The sequence below is a fragment of the Styela clava genome, chromosome 13, assembly GCF_964204865.1.
Source record: "Styela clava chromosome 13, kaStyClav1.hap1.2, whole genome shotgun sequence".
Lineage (NCBI taxonomy): Eukaryota > Metazoa > Chordata > Ascidiacea > Stolidobranchia > Styelidae > Styela > Styela clava.
In genome coordinates this window covers 3487137-3502876 of record NC_135262.1, presented here as the reverse complement: position 1 = coordinate 3502876, position 15740 = coordinate 3487137, and the positions used below count along the sequence as shown (strand labels likewise).

The 15740-nt window shown below is 35.6% G+C and overlaps 1 protein-coding gene and 1 long non-coding RNA gene across 3 annotated transcripts in view; one reads left to right on the top strand and one right to left on the bottom strand.

Moving 5' to 3' along the window:
* Positions 1 to 4577: 4577 nt before the first annotated feature.
* The window catches only part of LOC120333194 (dynein axonemal heavy chain 5-like), an 87125-nt gene continuing 75962 nt past the window's right edge, over positions 4578 to 15740 (bottom strand). For both annotated transcript variants that reach the window (XM_078119109.1, XM_078119110.1), the window contains 12 exons: positions 14883 to 15054; positions 14051 to 14190; positions 12927 to 13091; positions 12244 to 12438; positions 11533 to 11683; positions 10807 to 10925; positions 10087 to 10236; positions 9288 to 9420; positions 8177 to 8256; positions 7629 to 7757; positions 7047 to 7185; positions 4578 to 6434 (listed from right to left, as the gene is read on the bottom strand). In XM_078119109.1, the coding sequence (XP_077975235.1) occupies positions 6118 to 6434; positions 7047 to 7185; positions 7629 to 7757; positions 8177 to 8256; positions 9288 to 9420; positions 10087 to 10236; positions 10807 to 10925; positions 11533 to 11683; positions 12244 to 12438; positions 12927 to 13091; positions 14051 to 14190; positions 14883 to 15054 (1890 nt within the window). In that variant the 3' untranslated portion in view covers positions 4578 to 6117. The remainder of the gene's footprint in view (positions 6435 to 7046; positions 7186 to 7628; positions 7758 to 8176; positions 8257 to 9287; positions 9421 to 10086; positions 10237 to 10806; positions 10926 to 11532; positions 11684 to 12243; positions 12439 to 12926; positions 13092 to 14050; positions 14191 to 14882; positions 15055 to 15740) is intronic.
* Positions 14282 to 15025, top strand: LOC144431253 (uncharacterized). The gene is made up of 2 exons (XR_013479885.1): positions 14282 to 14443; positions 14839 to 15025. It is a non-coding gene; the product is annotated as an uncharacterized LOC144431253 (long non-coding RNA).

Here is a 15740-nt window from a genome sequence, read left to right as displayed (position 1 = left end):
TGCTCTTTGTTGTTTGTCACTCGTATTACTAGAAGCCATTATCCTACTCCAGAATGTAGAGTTTATGAGACAAGATTAAAACTACTTAACAATAATTTGTGCCAGGCATTTCGCTCTCAAGTACATCAGTTCAAGTACGCGTTTAAACTTCTGAGACACCGAGTATTCAAACGGGAATAATAGTACAATGCCTATTGCCCTTCAATCTATAGTGCATACGTCCCGGTAGGTCACATGCTGAATTTTATTATTATTATTCTATCACGAGTAAAATTCTATGCAATCCTCCAGAGAAATATTGAACCGAAATATGCTTTCATATTTGTGCTTAGTTGTTGAATATATAATAACGTTTTTAGCAAAAATTTACCGAAGTTTAACTCTTAGCCGCTAAGCTTATGGTTTTCAAGCCTATTGCCTATTTTGGAACTCTTTATTCCTATATCATCATGTATAAAACTAAATATTTGTTCAATCTTTTGTGGATCCTTTGCTATAGTTTTTATGCGCAACTCACACTCTTGTTTTTGTACAGTTTAGGTAGTGTATTATGTTCATGAATACCTATTATAGTAATAATAAGAGTATTAATAATACTGCAACGAATACAGATCAAAATTTCTCCGTCAAACGTCAAAATCCGCTAGGCTGTCACTCATCATAGACTCAGTGTCACACAAGATATGTATCACACGAGACAAAAGTACAGAGATCTCAAGCCAGTGTGTGGAATAGCAAGAAGCACTGCCGGTCTGGTATTTGTTTTGAATATATCTATCTTTAGCGACTCTCGAGTAATAACACAATACGCGTAAAAAATAATTATAAATCCCCAGGGAATCAATGAACCAAGTCTTGCTATCGTATCATTCCTCGATAGTCGATTAAAACAATGAAGTCCTTAACATGTATAGCGAACCATATCTTGTCCTTTGGCTCCTAGGTTCTCGGGTTATAAATACCGGGTATATTAGGTTTCACACCAGACAACAAACAGTATGGGAGCCCCAAGCGAGCGAGCCCCCAAAATCATAGATGATATACTCCCCACTTAGCGTTATGAAACAAGCAGTAGGCATTACTGAAATCGATTTTCACGTATAGAAGAGATAATATTCTTCTAAATGGGCCGTTCAAACACGCTGGGCGAAACACTTAGCATTATAGTAGAACTCTCCCCCATTTTTCTCAACTATGTGAGATTGATCTCTAGTGGCGTTTAGGTAAAAACAATTTATTATAATTAAATTACATAGTTAAATTAGGTCCTGTTCTAGTTTATAGCCATCACTAATTCTATGTATTTTACATTTTTTAAAAGCCCTCCAGAGACCTAAATTGCCTTTATATATTGAGTTTCAAAACATAATATCCATTTTCTTTGTTGGTATGATTTCTTTGTTTAGATTACTTATTTCAGAAATCTTTTGTTCGCGACGTTAAATGTCTTGAAGGCTTCGGATTAGGAACAGATTAAATTCGCCCAGGTGTCCAAATCGAATTTAATTTGTTTTATTACGAAAATTTCCTAACAAAAAGTCTTACTTTACTGGGAATTTCTATACCCAGGTCATTAGATTATTGTATTCATCGACTATATTATTTAATTTATGAACTTTTGTCGGTACTCCCGTAGTGTGTGTACCGGATTAGGATTAATTTTATTCCGATTTTCCTTATTATAATTCTATTACGAATTTGGAGAATGTCTGTGTTAGCCATATGATATCTCGCTGCACATAGGTTTCAGTCCCTTTACGCAACTTGATGTAAAATAGGCGAACTAAGTTAGTTACCCTCATACTGGTACACACACTTCTGGAGCGCCGGAATTTCTATATCCAGTTCATTAGATTATTGTATTCATCGACTTTATTCATTCATTTATCGAATGATTGTCTGCTGGAATGTTGCTACGATTGATCTAATTATGGCTATGGGTCTGGTGGCCTAATTAAAGCGTTTGCAAATTACTGTTGGCATAACAGAATGTTTATGTTGTAATTATTTCATGGGGCAGCCTAAACCCATTCCTAATCTCAGGTGTAATATATAAGAACATTGGGGGCATACGACATCGTTAAGATCAAAATATTTCCAACCTTAGTATCTCTAACCATTTCATGAATGGCAGGTTTCTGGCTCAAGTTGTCCCGTTCGAAGATCGTAAATAATCACTAATGACTGTGTGATTGCGCCCTAATCCCTTATAGTTTTTGGGATCTTTTGTACAAACTTCGCAACTAATGCAAAAATGTGAAATTTGAGAAAAACACCCCGGCAACGTTATTTTTTTTTTAACAAATTAGCAATTATCCAGTTGGGGTTAGAGTTAGGGTTAGAATGATTTGAATTTGCCGCGCAACCTGCATTCTTAACCCTGACCTTTCTAATTTTTAAGCGTTGACGGGGATGTATATTTTGTGGGGGATTTGTACAAAAGTTTCAATTTTTGTATCTGTCGTTCCAGTATGGCAAAGACTTGGCGTTATATGTTTTCAATCCCTATACTGTACATGCTAATTTGTATATGACTTCATTTGTACTCCTAACGCAAACCTCAGCAATACCTCAGATTGGCGATAATGGCGGCAGATCTCACGCTATAATTAATGGACCAAGTTTACTGTTGTTATTTCAACGTCTTTTTCCATGTGCTGTATTATATCTTCTACTCAATGCAGTAACTAACGCTCATCCCACGGCTAACATACAACTGCGGCCAATGTTTTTTATTTGTTGTATTATATCTCTGCCTCCTGTTAAATATGCCACAGCGAACTGATTCCTTTGCCGTATGAGTGACTGTAATTAAAAACCGTAACCACAAAGTAGGCATTATATGCCATCCTGCCGACCCAATTATTATTTAAGCTACGCCCGTCCTTAATCGAAAATATTGGAATTTTAGAATTTATTCCGGTGAGCATTCCTTCCCCGAAGTCACGAACTTTAACCTTTTGCTTTTTCTACCTAGTTTGTGGAGGCTTCGAGACACAGCACACGTGTGGTCTCCCATTGTTACTTCACAATAATTGTATTGTGATATCCCATGTGACAAAACAATAGTTTTTGTTTAGCCTAGCAGATGTCGTCCGCAAGGTCGTATTATAGAAGTTTAAAAAGAAAAGTAATTTTACCCTGAATTTTATCATCTAACCCCGATTTGCTATTAGGTAGCACTATTAAATTCTACAATAACAAAGTTTGTATCTTTTGTACGAAGCCCCCGTCAAAAAAACACACCCCGTCAACGCTATAAATAGGAAAAGCAATAATTATCCAGTTAGGGTTAGCAATGCAGATATCCGCCTATAATTCAAATTTTCAAAGCATTTTTAACCCTAAAGGCCTGAACAAATCTGAATAATTACTAATTTGTTATTTCAAAACTAGGCGGGGGTGTTTTCCTCAAATCTCACATTTTTGCATTAATGATGGGGGCTTGACACAAAAGATCTCGTAGTTTTCAAACAGCCGTCCCTTCTATAGGGCCACGGAGTGATTCTCGGTGAGCCACTAGCACTAGGTACCCTTCGCCTAAATTAATTGTAATTTGTTTAATTCTTTGACTGTATTGAATTTATTCTTTTGTTTTCGTTTGTTAACTTTTTATTATTAAACATGGCGGGCGCATAAAATAACTGACTGAAGCGTGGTAGAAACAGAATTAGTAATTCTTATAGAAGTCAGAGGATCATGGGTATTGAGAATCTATTAAAGGGGGCCGCGAATCATGGAACGAATTCAGACCATATAGAATCCGTGGATCGGCGCACACGGCGCTGTTGTTATTGAAATATAAATAAATGTACTTTTTTTAAATTCAAAGGTTTTAACATAGTTTTCTAATTTGAATTTGATTACTTTCTAAACTCAAAACACATTGCCTGGACTATTCAGCGCCTCAGACATTTTTAAATAGATCGTTTCTTGCATATTTTTGCAAATTTCTGGTATGGTGGCAACGCTTCTTATAAACCACCAACAGCACTCGACTAAAAACCTCATTGCCTAATTAATCGTGGTAGAGTTTGTATGAACAGCTGAATTTCAGAATGAGCTCAAACACAGCCCAGTTATCGGCTTCGCGGAAGTTTTGGATCAGGGTAGATTTTTGAAACAACAGCATATGAGTGTAATTGGAAGAATTTATAAACTGAGCTACCCCGAAATTTCTTATCCAAATTAAATAATAGAAGTTTGTAATTTCGAATTGGGCGCGATTATTTATTTTTGAACCAAGGCCAAACATAAAAATGGCTACAAATTTGATAGAAGTTTGTAAACTCGAAATTGGCGCGCCTATTTATTTTCTAATTCAAGACAAAGTTTCATTAAGTATCAAATAAAAAAGCGTCTATGTCTGAGTCCAATTTATTATCTATGCCTGGGACGTTACAATGTCTTTTTTTGTGCCCAATAGAAACTAATAGAAAGCCTATGTTAATAAAGGTGCGCCCCTCGGTTTCACCCAGTTATTTGTATCTAGCCCACGTCTAATTATTAAAGGATTAACATCCTTGCCCAAATCCAATCCAATTTGCAGCAAATAAACTTCAAGCCAAATGTCACACAATCTAATTTTATTTGATTTTTATCCAATACAAGCAAAAACACAAACTTTATATCTATAACACAGTTCATTCGAAAATTTATCATTTGTAGAAAAGTTGCAATTATCGTAAAATTATTGAACATCGTATAATTCGATAATAAATTCATTGGGAAAACTTTTAATAAGTCTATTTCACAAAGTCGAAAATTTTATAAAAGATATGCATTTAACAAGTAACGAACAGTTCAAATTACTGTGAAACACATGTGAATGTTACAAAATTTTCAACAGTTAACTACTTAAAATAACACTTGATGGTATCATAACTTATTTACTTATTACATTTATTATAAATCAAACTTAAATAAAAATATATGTAAAATCTACTTTTTTTCAGGTAAATTCTTCAAGCTGTAATATAAATATAGTAATTCAGACAACACATATTTACACGATAAAACGGGCTTGGAAAATTAATCACAAAAAAGAATTTAATTTGCTGGATATAACATTAGAACCATTAGAACGTGAAGAAATATTGTAATTTAGGTGGGAAAATAGATTACAGAAGCCACTCACAATAAATAAAAATTAGAAACGTTATATGTCTTTACAAAGATTATTACATTTTTGTAAATGTGTTTCGATTAGTTTGTAATTTTGAGTAATAAATAAGTTTTATTACTTATTACTTACACTTACTAAATTATACTTGAGTTTTGGACTAATAATTTTGGAATAATAAAATTGAAGCTATGAGTTAGAAAATAATAAGTTTTAACCAAGCAAATTTTACCAGGTCACTGGAAATTTTGACTACTAATTTTGGAAGAATGACTATTGGTATGAAAATAATAAATATTTCAAATAATTCTAATTATAAATATTTTACAAAATTTTCATATTATAAATCTACCACAGTGATTATTATACTTGTTTGGCGAATTACAGAACTTGGCTATAATTGCGAACAAAAATGACATTCATTATAAACAAAGTCGCAAAATTTTGATGCTGTTTTTAAATTGACAATATTAGATAAACTATCATAAGCTATATATGTATATTAGATCATAAATGCTTGATAGAATAGAAGATTATTCAGCCAAACCAAATATATACCCAAGAAAAAAAATGAAATTGTCCGTTTCTACATACACTAAAACGGCTTTATGGGCTTGTATTTGCAACTAAATCTAGAATCGTTCAAATGCAAAATAATAATAAAAACAATTAAATCGACACATTATGTAATAAACAGTTACTACTTCTGGTTGCAGATTATTTTATTAAAAATGAAACAAAGAGAACTCAAATGGCTTACTACGTTTGGCCAAAAAGTAATGGCTCCTTTTCCTCCGAAGTAAAATAATTAAAATACACAAATTACCAAACTGAAACTTATCCGGAACGCCTGATGGCAATGCTAATAGTATCTCAGAATGAAAAGATAAAACACTCACGGCAAATCTATATATATATACAAATATAGTATTGTTACATCATAAAGTCATCAAAATAACACGCATGACTAATCTCTTCTTTAATTCTCTCCTTTTCTATTTGGTATCGCATAATATGGCGCAACCACGAAGACTCCAGTGCTCAGGAAGCTGTACGGTGCGTAATTTCAGATAGAAAATGAAGGTAAGATCTGTACGACGAGGCTTTTTGTAGACAGGACACTCCAAGATATTCATAGCTGCTGCTCCTTTCTTATCTTTATCTTCTTTGCCAGATGTTGCGGTGTTAATAGCGTAGACGTGGACTACCGGCATGTTTGTGAAAAGCACTTTTGGCTGCGATTCAATCAGCTTCATGTTGCGACGATCCCAGCCCGCCCCGTCAAGGTATAGACCATAAACATAAACGCCGCCTGTAGAATAAATAAAATGTTACTATATATGTCTATAATAAGACGAAACAGACAGACTAAAATAGAATTAAAGGAATTCGCGAATATTTTTTTTGTAATGTAGTAGGTTACTACGAAATAGTTAGGTCACTGTTAGATTATTGAGGAAATATTGAAAAAAAAATGGACAGAAGTGGCAAGTACGAAAAAACTCGGCAAAGAAAAACCCCAAAAAATGCTTTATCAATTTCATTAAACTAGACGTCGTTTTGAATGTTCTTAATTCTTCTCACTTGAAAATTTGTTTAACATTTGTTTCATTTTTTATTCAGGTTAATAATTCTTGTTCTTGTATCTATCAGTAATTGGGCAATGCCCGATTGGCATTATCTATTGGTGCATATAGCGAATGTCATATTTGAATTAAATCTACCGTTGTCAAATTTGCTACGTTGGACAGCCAAATCAATATTTTAATACGTAAACGAATAGCTCGCGGAGCACCTAAGTTTCTCTCAACTAGCCCTTGTTCCCCGCACGGATCACTTTGAAAACCTATGAACCAGGCTATGGCGCTCAAGTGATTGAATTAAACATCAGTGAAATCATGAAGATGATTAATAAAGTACAAACCAATATCGGCTGGTGGAGGAGATGTGATGTCCTCTTTCATTGATCTTGTGACGTCATTGTGCAAGACGACACCGTCCAAGGCCCATCCTTTAGCAGTGTGAGCACGGGTCACCTCTTGTCGCATAGCAGTCAGGAAACCCTGTGAGAAGACGCGGTTTGATTAGTTAGGAATAGATAATTAAACTATTATTCATTTAAAAATGTATTTACAGACAGGAAACCTTGTGAGAATATGAGATATATTCTCAAGTATATCGGACACATAGCCTTAAGGATTGGCTTATTCCTAGTATTTGAACAATTCACTCAAAAATTTTCGTGTGACTTCGCACGATTGTTTTAATATCTAATTTCTAACAATTAAGCCAATAACATTTCAAATTAGTTCGAGAGCGAAAAAAAAAAAAATTTGTGAAAAATGCTTGCAGTGCAAATGTGGTTGAAATCGACAACGCATACGAAAGTTTAACAGTTGAAAGATTGTAAAACCTCATAAATAAACTATCAAGTAGATTAGTAGGAGACTAGACAAAGCAGTAGGGGTAATTTTCGTTTTAAGGAAAAAAGAAAAATATTTCGTACCTGAGGATTGAAGAATCCGGTCATCCAGAATTGGTTTGGTCTTCCATCGAAAATCCAGCTGTGGAATTGAGTGTGTCTTTCCAGAAGTTCAGTAAACCAGAATCCAAGAGTGGTGCTGTCCCATGATACCTGAATCAGATTGTGAAGGTCGATTCAGCATTTCATATTTTTAACTAATTTTCTAACGTAAAACTTAATGATGTGTATCTAAAGGGCAAACCCAATGTTGTTATGTCGATATTGGCGTCCGTTTAAAATTCAAAAAGTTTTAGGACGAATTTGGCCTGCCACTGACATGTACTGATCTACATTAATTTGAAAGATAGTGCAAAGTTAAGAAAATTCAAAAAAGGTGAAATTAGGGAAAATAGATTTTTTTGAGATTTGCGCATGAATAAAAGTTTAAGCACCGAATTCAGTAAGTATTGCTCAAATGGAACGTAAACGATGGACGTTTGTACTATGTAAGTGGCTACGCAAAAATCCGTTATATAGTTTATAAAATCAAGTCTATTTCAAAGACTGGTTCCATTGCAATAAGCACAAACCTTTTGCCAAGCTTTTGGAATTCTGGCATCAAACATTTGATCAAGAGCATCACGCAGATTCTCGCTCATGATGATGGTACCTGAATATATAAAATAGAGTAATATGAATCACGGCTGCACGCCCCTTCAGGAACTTGTCTACTCATTTGTGGGGCGCTCCCCACCGTTTGAGATCAATGTGATGTTTAAGAAGTGTTGAAGAACAGGTCCAGGACCAATTTTTTATTGAAAATTACCCGTAAATGTACGATTTATGTATCTTCGTATAGTGATCGTTATAAAAGGCTAACGTTTTCTTTTCAGCATTGCGTTCAGCAGCAGCAATCGTCAGCGGTTCCCAACCCATGAGGGCCAGAGAGCAATTCGCTAGAATGCTAAGCCCAAAACTGATTTTATTTAAGATAATATTAATGAAACTGGCGTTATTTTTGTGTATTGTCCTCATTACATTACATTTATAGAGAGGTGAAAAATGACATCTGAGAACAGAAATCAAGCAAAAATTCATTTCAACCAGGTCAATATTGGGCGCTGTGTCGACTGACCACTCGAATTGATTCATTAAACACTTATTATTTTTTATTGCGTTATTGTGAGGCACCGCCATGTTGGTGACCCAAGCACGTGATTATTTTGCTAAGCGCAAAACTGATTTTACTTTTCACTCTGCAAGAAAACTCCCTGTTCTTCCTAAATTATTGCTTGATAAGTCTATTTCACAGGGTGTTTTCACTTTTTTGTGCATGAATTGTTTGAACATAATGGAATTTGGAATCTTCCAATCAAAATACCACTACAAATACCACTGAAGTGATGAGCAAGGGCCATGAATGATGAAAGCCACCGAATGGGGACCACCACCACCTTATATATATACGAGCCTTGTACAAGCCACTGTCTCGTATATATACATATATATAGATTGTGAGATAATGATCAAAATCAATCCAGAATTTAATTTCGTAAGGCTATGACATGATAAAATCAGAAAAGTGTTTTGGTTGCTAAATTTAATCAATATTTGTGATCCAAAAGTATTCTCAATGAGACTATCTCAGGATTCAATTTACAAAAAAGGGATTTTTGATTTATACCCAAATCAATATCTTACCGTCAATAGCAAGTCTCAAGTCTATGAGTGTGTTTCTCACAATAGTAATGACCCTCTGCATACGATCAATCTCTTGGCGAAGGAAAATATTCATTGGCTGAATGGCACCCATCTTCTGTAGGCGAGATTTGACCTAGACAACAGAAGAAAAAAAGAGTAAGCTCAAAATCGTCCTATAGCCGCGGTGGGCAAATTGCGGGCTGAATCCGGCCCACAGAAGTGTTTCCCTCGGCCCACTTGTGTTTGCTGCAATTACGACTATAGTTTTTACGGATGTTCAGATATTAATGAAAATAACGTCATAATGCCCTCGATTGTTACATTGTGCTTCTTATTATTATATAAACGTTAGCATAGATGTTGGACTAGCTCTTCCATTAGATTAGTTTTCCTATTAGTTGTTTAAGATGCATGGACTTTATGATAAAAGAAGCGGTATGAAGTCCGTGTATATTTTGATTAGTCGCTCCAAAGCAAAATAACACGGTGCTTCTATTGTCCATTTTATAGCATAGCCAAATCTACCTATTAGATTAGAAAGTAAAAACAGCTTCGCTAGTTGCAAGTGAGTAATGAAACGCTTTGGACCAAAAGCAAAGATTTATCTTTGAGCTTCTAAAGAGGGAGAATTAAATAATATTTAAATCAGAACTTTACTAAGCTAATTTGCTTGTTTCAAATTTACAAGTTTTATGATAAAAATGTAAAATTTTAGTTTGGAATGATTGAAAGCTTTTTGCTTTAGCATTTACTACCGCATTTATTACGCCCAAGGCATGGTGATGAACATAGAGTTTACCTCATGAGGTAAGAAGTCATCTGGTAATTTTCCAAGAATCTCTTCAGCTTGTCTTTTCACAACATCTTCACGGGTTTCTCCTGCCCCAGCGCTGGATTCTTTCGGTTGGATACTAACGATAGTTGAAAGAGCGGTTGTTGCAAAGTTGGTCTGAAAAAGAATCAATCAAAGTTAAAACGGGAAAAAATAGCATCATCATCATCTGTCTTCTCAGGCAAATGAGTACTTTTTTTGGAAATTTCACAAGGACGGGTTTAATGTTCGACGGTTTGTCAAACGGTATTTATAACAATAAAAGGGTGTATCTCATATACGGCCACAATAGCCTTTTCAATGGCTTTCTTCAAAGAGGAACGTTGGGCTGCGATATAAACAGCATATAAGTGGATGGGATGGCTATATATATGGTCCGCACCCCAATTTCGACGGCCTTCTTCGAATTGAGCTCTTTATCCTGCCCTATAGACAACAGGTTATATATACAGCTATGCAAGATGCGTAGTGCTGTTAAGTATTTAGGTATAGTTGAATGGCCGCAATCACCGCTTGAATGGTTCCTCCACAGACAGACTTGGGATACCATATTTGACAGCAAGTTTTATTTTTATCGCACTGGTTATTAAAAATGATCAGTACACAAGCTCGACATTCTCAAACTTCGCCCTCAAGTTTCAACGCCATTTCCAAAAAAAAAATCTCAATTTCAATATTATCCTTCACCTGATAAGTGATATCAGCATTCGGATGCAATCCCATGACTTCCGGGGTGTCGACCAATGGTAGATTATCGATGTAAGTGTGGTATTCGCCAATCGTTTTTACTTTTGGAACGACGTAGCCTGTCATGGAAATATTAAAATAGGTTTTAATATGACTAATAATAATGTAGTGTATATGTGATAAGCAATGCATTATAAGAATTACAAACAGGTGAAATGAAAGTAAATCAACATTGTTAAAAAGCGCCAAATATTGTTCCCTTTACAGGTCTTCAACAATTTCTACATCACCAATTTCGCGCTTCAAATCATTAATTTCGGGCCCTTATAGCCTATTTTCCGCTTCAAATTCACCTGATCTTATACTATGTCGAAACAAATATGACACGCGTTGAATTCTGCAATTACATTATTATGTTGGGAGTATAATTTAATATCTGTGATCTACAAAATGAATTCATACTACACATATAGGCTCAAGCAAGGTCCATAGTCTTGCCTCACTATCTGTTATTCGTAGCTTATTGTTGGTTAGTTATTGTTGGGGTGGGGCGCGAGACTTGACAAACTCTAAAAATGGCGCAATGCTGAAATAGTTTGAGAACCACTGTACAAGCGTGTTAGATAAGTTTTTGTCGATTTCAACTAAATTGTACAATTCGAATATAGAGATATAAGTATATATATATAAGTAGTAAGTAAAGTTTCTATATGTTAGGATACAAACCTTTGTAAAACATGAACTTGTCTGAGAAGATGTGTTCACCGAACCACACTTTGCAATAAGTGTTGAGTAATTCTTTGTCCAAATCATCTGTGACTCTTCCGCCAAACTGGATCTCGCCTAACATGTAGCGTACTGTGTTCCAGGATACACCCTGTTATATTAGGAGATGATACTTATTTTTTGAATCAAAATTGAATACAAGAAATGATTGACGGAATTGAGAATTTGACTGAATCTGAATGCATAATGTGAATTTTAAACCGGAACAAGTTTTTGGTTGCTTTTCGATTATAAAAGTAATTCTAATCAAGTTATTGTGTTTTATAAACCAATATTTCTACACCCAGAAAATGTTGTCACGTACCAACATATTGAAATATTTCCATTTACCGTACTATCTTATACTCATTCGGGCTTTCAAACGCGCCGAGAACAAGTAGATCAATTATACGTAATATTTATATATATACATTCAAATTGAGACTTAGGTGACAGTCAGTAGTATATATCCAATCTTAGCGCACTGGTTATAGAGCAGATAAATAGCTTATTTACAGACGGCTACTCGATGCCCGTGTATCAGTAACGCAAAAATGGCATTTCAGGGTGGAGGGAGACGCAAAAAAACAATACCGGTTATCAATACACTCTATTCCCTGTCCTGAAATATAATAAAAAAAAACTGGGAGAGAAAATTCTGTCTCCATCTACCTTCTTGATGTCCATGTCGTCCAAATGGTTTTGAATAAACTGCACACTGGCTGTGAAGTCAGCTTGGTTGAATTCGTAAGGAATGTTCCATCCCAAAGGTCCAAACTTACGTCTTTCCTGAACTGTTGTGTACAAGAATGCAACGCAAAACAACATTGGCTTCCATTGTGGCATGTTGGAAATGTCGAGGAATTCCTGAAAATCAGAGAATGAAATTTTATTATTTGTACTGTAATAAACTCGCGGATATTTATTTGAAAATGCTCTTAATACAAGGACTGCCGACGGAACCAACGCAAGCCATATTAAATAGAATGTAGTCAATTACTTATAGTAAACTCTGAATCGGGCATAAACTATGACTACTTACTAGTGTATTAGGGTCAAAAGTACTTGCCAGGCGAGTTCATTCGCATATGGCAGGGACCAGATCCTGTCATTTTTAGAGCACAGAAGTATCAGTAGTTTCTTGTATACAGGGCGACCATAAAATCGCGGAAAACTCACAATTTATTTTAGCTCCTCATTTAACTTTTATTTTACCTTTAGAATGTTAATTAACATGATGAATCAGAGAAGACCGTGTATCAGTAATCAATATCAAATGATTTCAAAATCTCTGGTATTTAGATATGTACCTTGGTGCGCGAATTCAAATCAAAGAAACATAACAGTTTATTTACTTGAGTAATGGCGGCATAAGTTCTTTTCAAACCAGCCTTTATTCCTTGCGGTGGTTCGTTTGTGAATTTGATCGAAGTCTGAAGCAAGTTGATAGGGAAGCGAGGATGAACCTCAGTCGTGACCCAAGTCCTGTACCCGTCATTGATGCTTTCAGTAGTTGCAAGCTGAAAAATATTAATTATTCAGTTTTTGTGTGACTAAATAATAGCCGGGCTTCACGCTTAGTACGTCGTGAAATGCGGTAGGAATGTTAGTTGGCTCGATGGCCCGGTGGTTAAGGCAGTGGTTTTCAATCTTTTCGGTGAAGTGGAATCTCACAAAAATATTCCAAAAGCTCGAGTGTTGCAATAGTTTAATTGCTGAATTGTATAAATTGTAAATACAGTACTGTATATATGTGAAAACAAACCGAATGCTGGCGAAACAGTATGTTTTTCATCAAGTGTCGCAAGTATATAATAGTGGGTAACCTAATATGTATTTGATAATATTAAAACGAGAATATCGGTCAGAGACCGAAGACTTATCGATCGAAAGTTAGGGGATCCCCACAACAGCGCTCTTACTCCATAGTGACATTTTGTGTCCCATCACTGATTAATTGATAACTCGCTAATTATAAGACATAATTCGCCCAAAATTGGTGGACTTCTGGTCCGAGATATGATGAATGCACATGCAAAATCTGCAGCAGATCCAATCTCACTTTCGTGAGATATCGCGTGCATCTAACAGACAGACAGAGAGACAGACAAATACCTATCAACATACTTACCGATTAAAATCGAAAAGTAACAATATACATATATTAATAATATAGACTCCGTGGACAGATTCTTGTTAGGAGTGAAATGAAAACGTTGTATAAAACCTTATCTCTAATATTTTGGGATTCAATGTATCAGTGGATATGGGAGACATTTAAAAATGTTGTAAAAAAAACCCTCAATATCCTTGGACTCGATATATCAATATCAGTTGGGCATTATACGGAGTGAAACACGTGAAAAAACGTTGAATATTTCAATGTTTTTGAATTCATTATATTAGTGGAAGCTTCTGCAGAGACTTATTCTTAAATATTTTAAAATGGACTATGGTCAGTAAACTCTTCTTTTCGTACCTGATCGAGTAGTTCATCCATGTAATCAAGTCCAAGATGGCAATTCTGCAGCAAGACCCATCCACCGTCCTGGAAGGACTGGGTCACGATTCGTCTTGCGTGGACCTCTTGACCTTGTCCCATGGAGAGAGCACGACAGGCTGTAATATACGAGAATTCAGACGTGAATTTCTCAAGGATGTGAGTCATGTTTTGATAACTATATTTGTTTATGTTACAGATCTTTTTTGAAAACACGAACGCCAAAAATAGTCTTGTGCAAAATTTCAAACGCCCAGCAATCATTTCAGAACTCAGTAGTTTCCAAAGTTGATTTACCGTGGGCCAAAATTGGAAGCTGAAGAATATTCGCCTGGAGAGGGAAGCGCCCTCGACGGGACGATACCGGTACCGGTACGTATAATTAAGATACTGAGCTGAATTGTTACCAATATACACTTGCCTAAACGATGATAATAACGTTATGATTTGTGGTATCGAGAGCGCAAAGTGGTAAACTATTTCACTTGAGTTTCGCGGGCCATAGTGAATAATATTCTTTTTCTGGAACTGTCTTTCAAATTTTATTGCCAAATAACGCCTGACTACGGTAGTATTTCGTATTGAAAGTAAATGCTTCTTCAATTAGTAAGTCTAATCTTTTTTTTTGTAATTACATAAAGCAAAATTGGTCATGCCTCTATATCTGCGTTTAGGACGATGTTTGGGTATATTCATGCATTTTTTAGACATAAAGACGAGACCCACGAGCCGTTAGAGTTCGAAATTCAAAATTTTATGTCTTCCAGATGTAAATGTAAAATGCTGGAAAAGGTCTCAAAATATTACTTACGTATTCCCTTGGCTCGTGCTAGTCTCTCAATATTTTCAGTCGGATCAGAACCCATGCTCAGGAAACAAACCATGGGATCTCTTGCTGTCGATTCAACCAACATCCCGTCAAGATCAAGGATAACAGCCTCCGTGTATCTGGCACCCATGGACGAAGCAATGTAATGACGAGCCTGTGCAATTTAAAAACAATTAACTTGATATTTCCAATTTTCGTGCCCATTTTTGTATTTGATACTACTTCCCCTTCACTACTTAATTTTGTGAAGCCCATTGGGAGAATACTATAGGCCTATTAAACGTTTTATTAATAGTCTTGTCTCACAACTCTCAACTTTTTAAAATCGCCATATGCTTTTATACTGAACACACACCGAAAACTGCATTACTATATTATTTACATATATATATAAAAAAAATCTGTGAGTTGATTGGATATTGTCCGTCATTCTAGCTCCCATTCAAAAGCCCAAAGCACGATTGAACAGTCACTCATGGTGTTTTTCATGATGCTCTCAATCTCAACGCTCGATTTTGGGAGATCTCATCGTGTTTTTACATATATATATATCCGTGTAATATGGCTCGGCGGTGTGGTGCATCGTGCTAAGCGTTAGAAATATGCTCACCACCGAACCTTTGATTTTGCAGGTTAATTATTTGCGAAAGGGTTGCTGGACTCTTCGCCGCCGTAGGGTGGTTCACGTAACCTCTGGCTACGGCTTCCTCCGCCATCAAGTAAATGCTTCCGAAAACAATCCCATACCCCACAGGCACTGGTAATCGGTCGAGAGGCAGAGATTCGCCATATGATTAAGCTTCTTTTGGCTTCCATATCTCCATGGGATAAATATGTGAA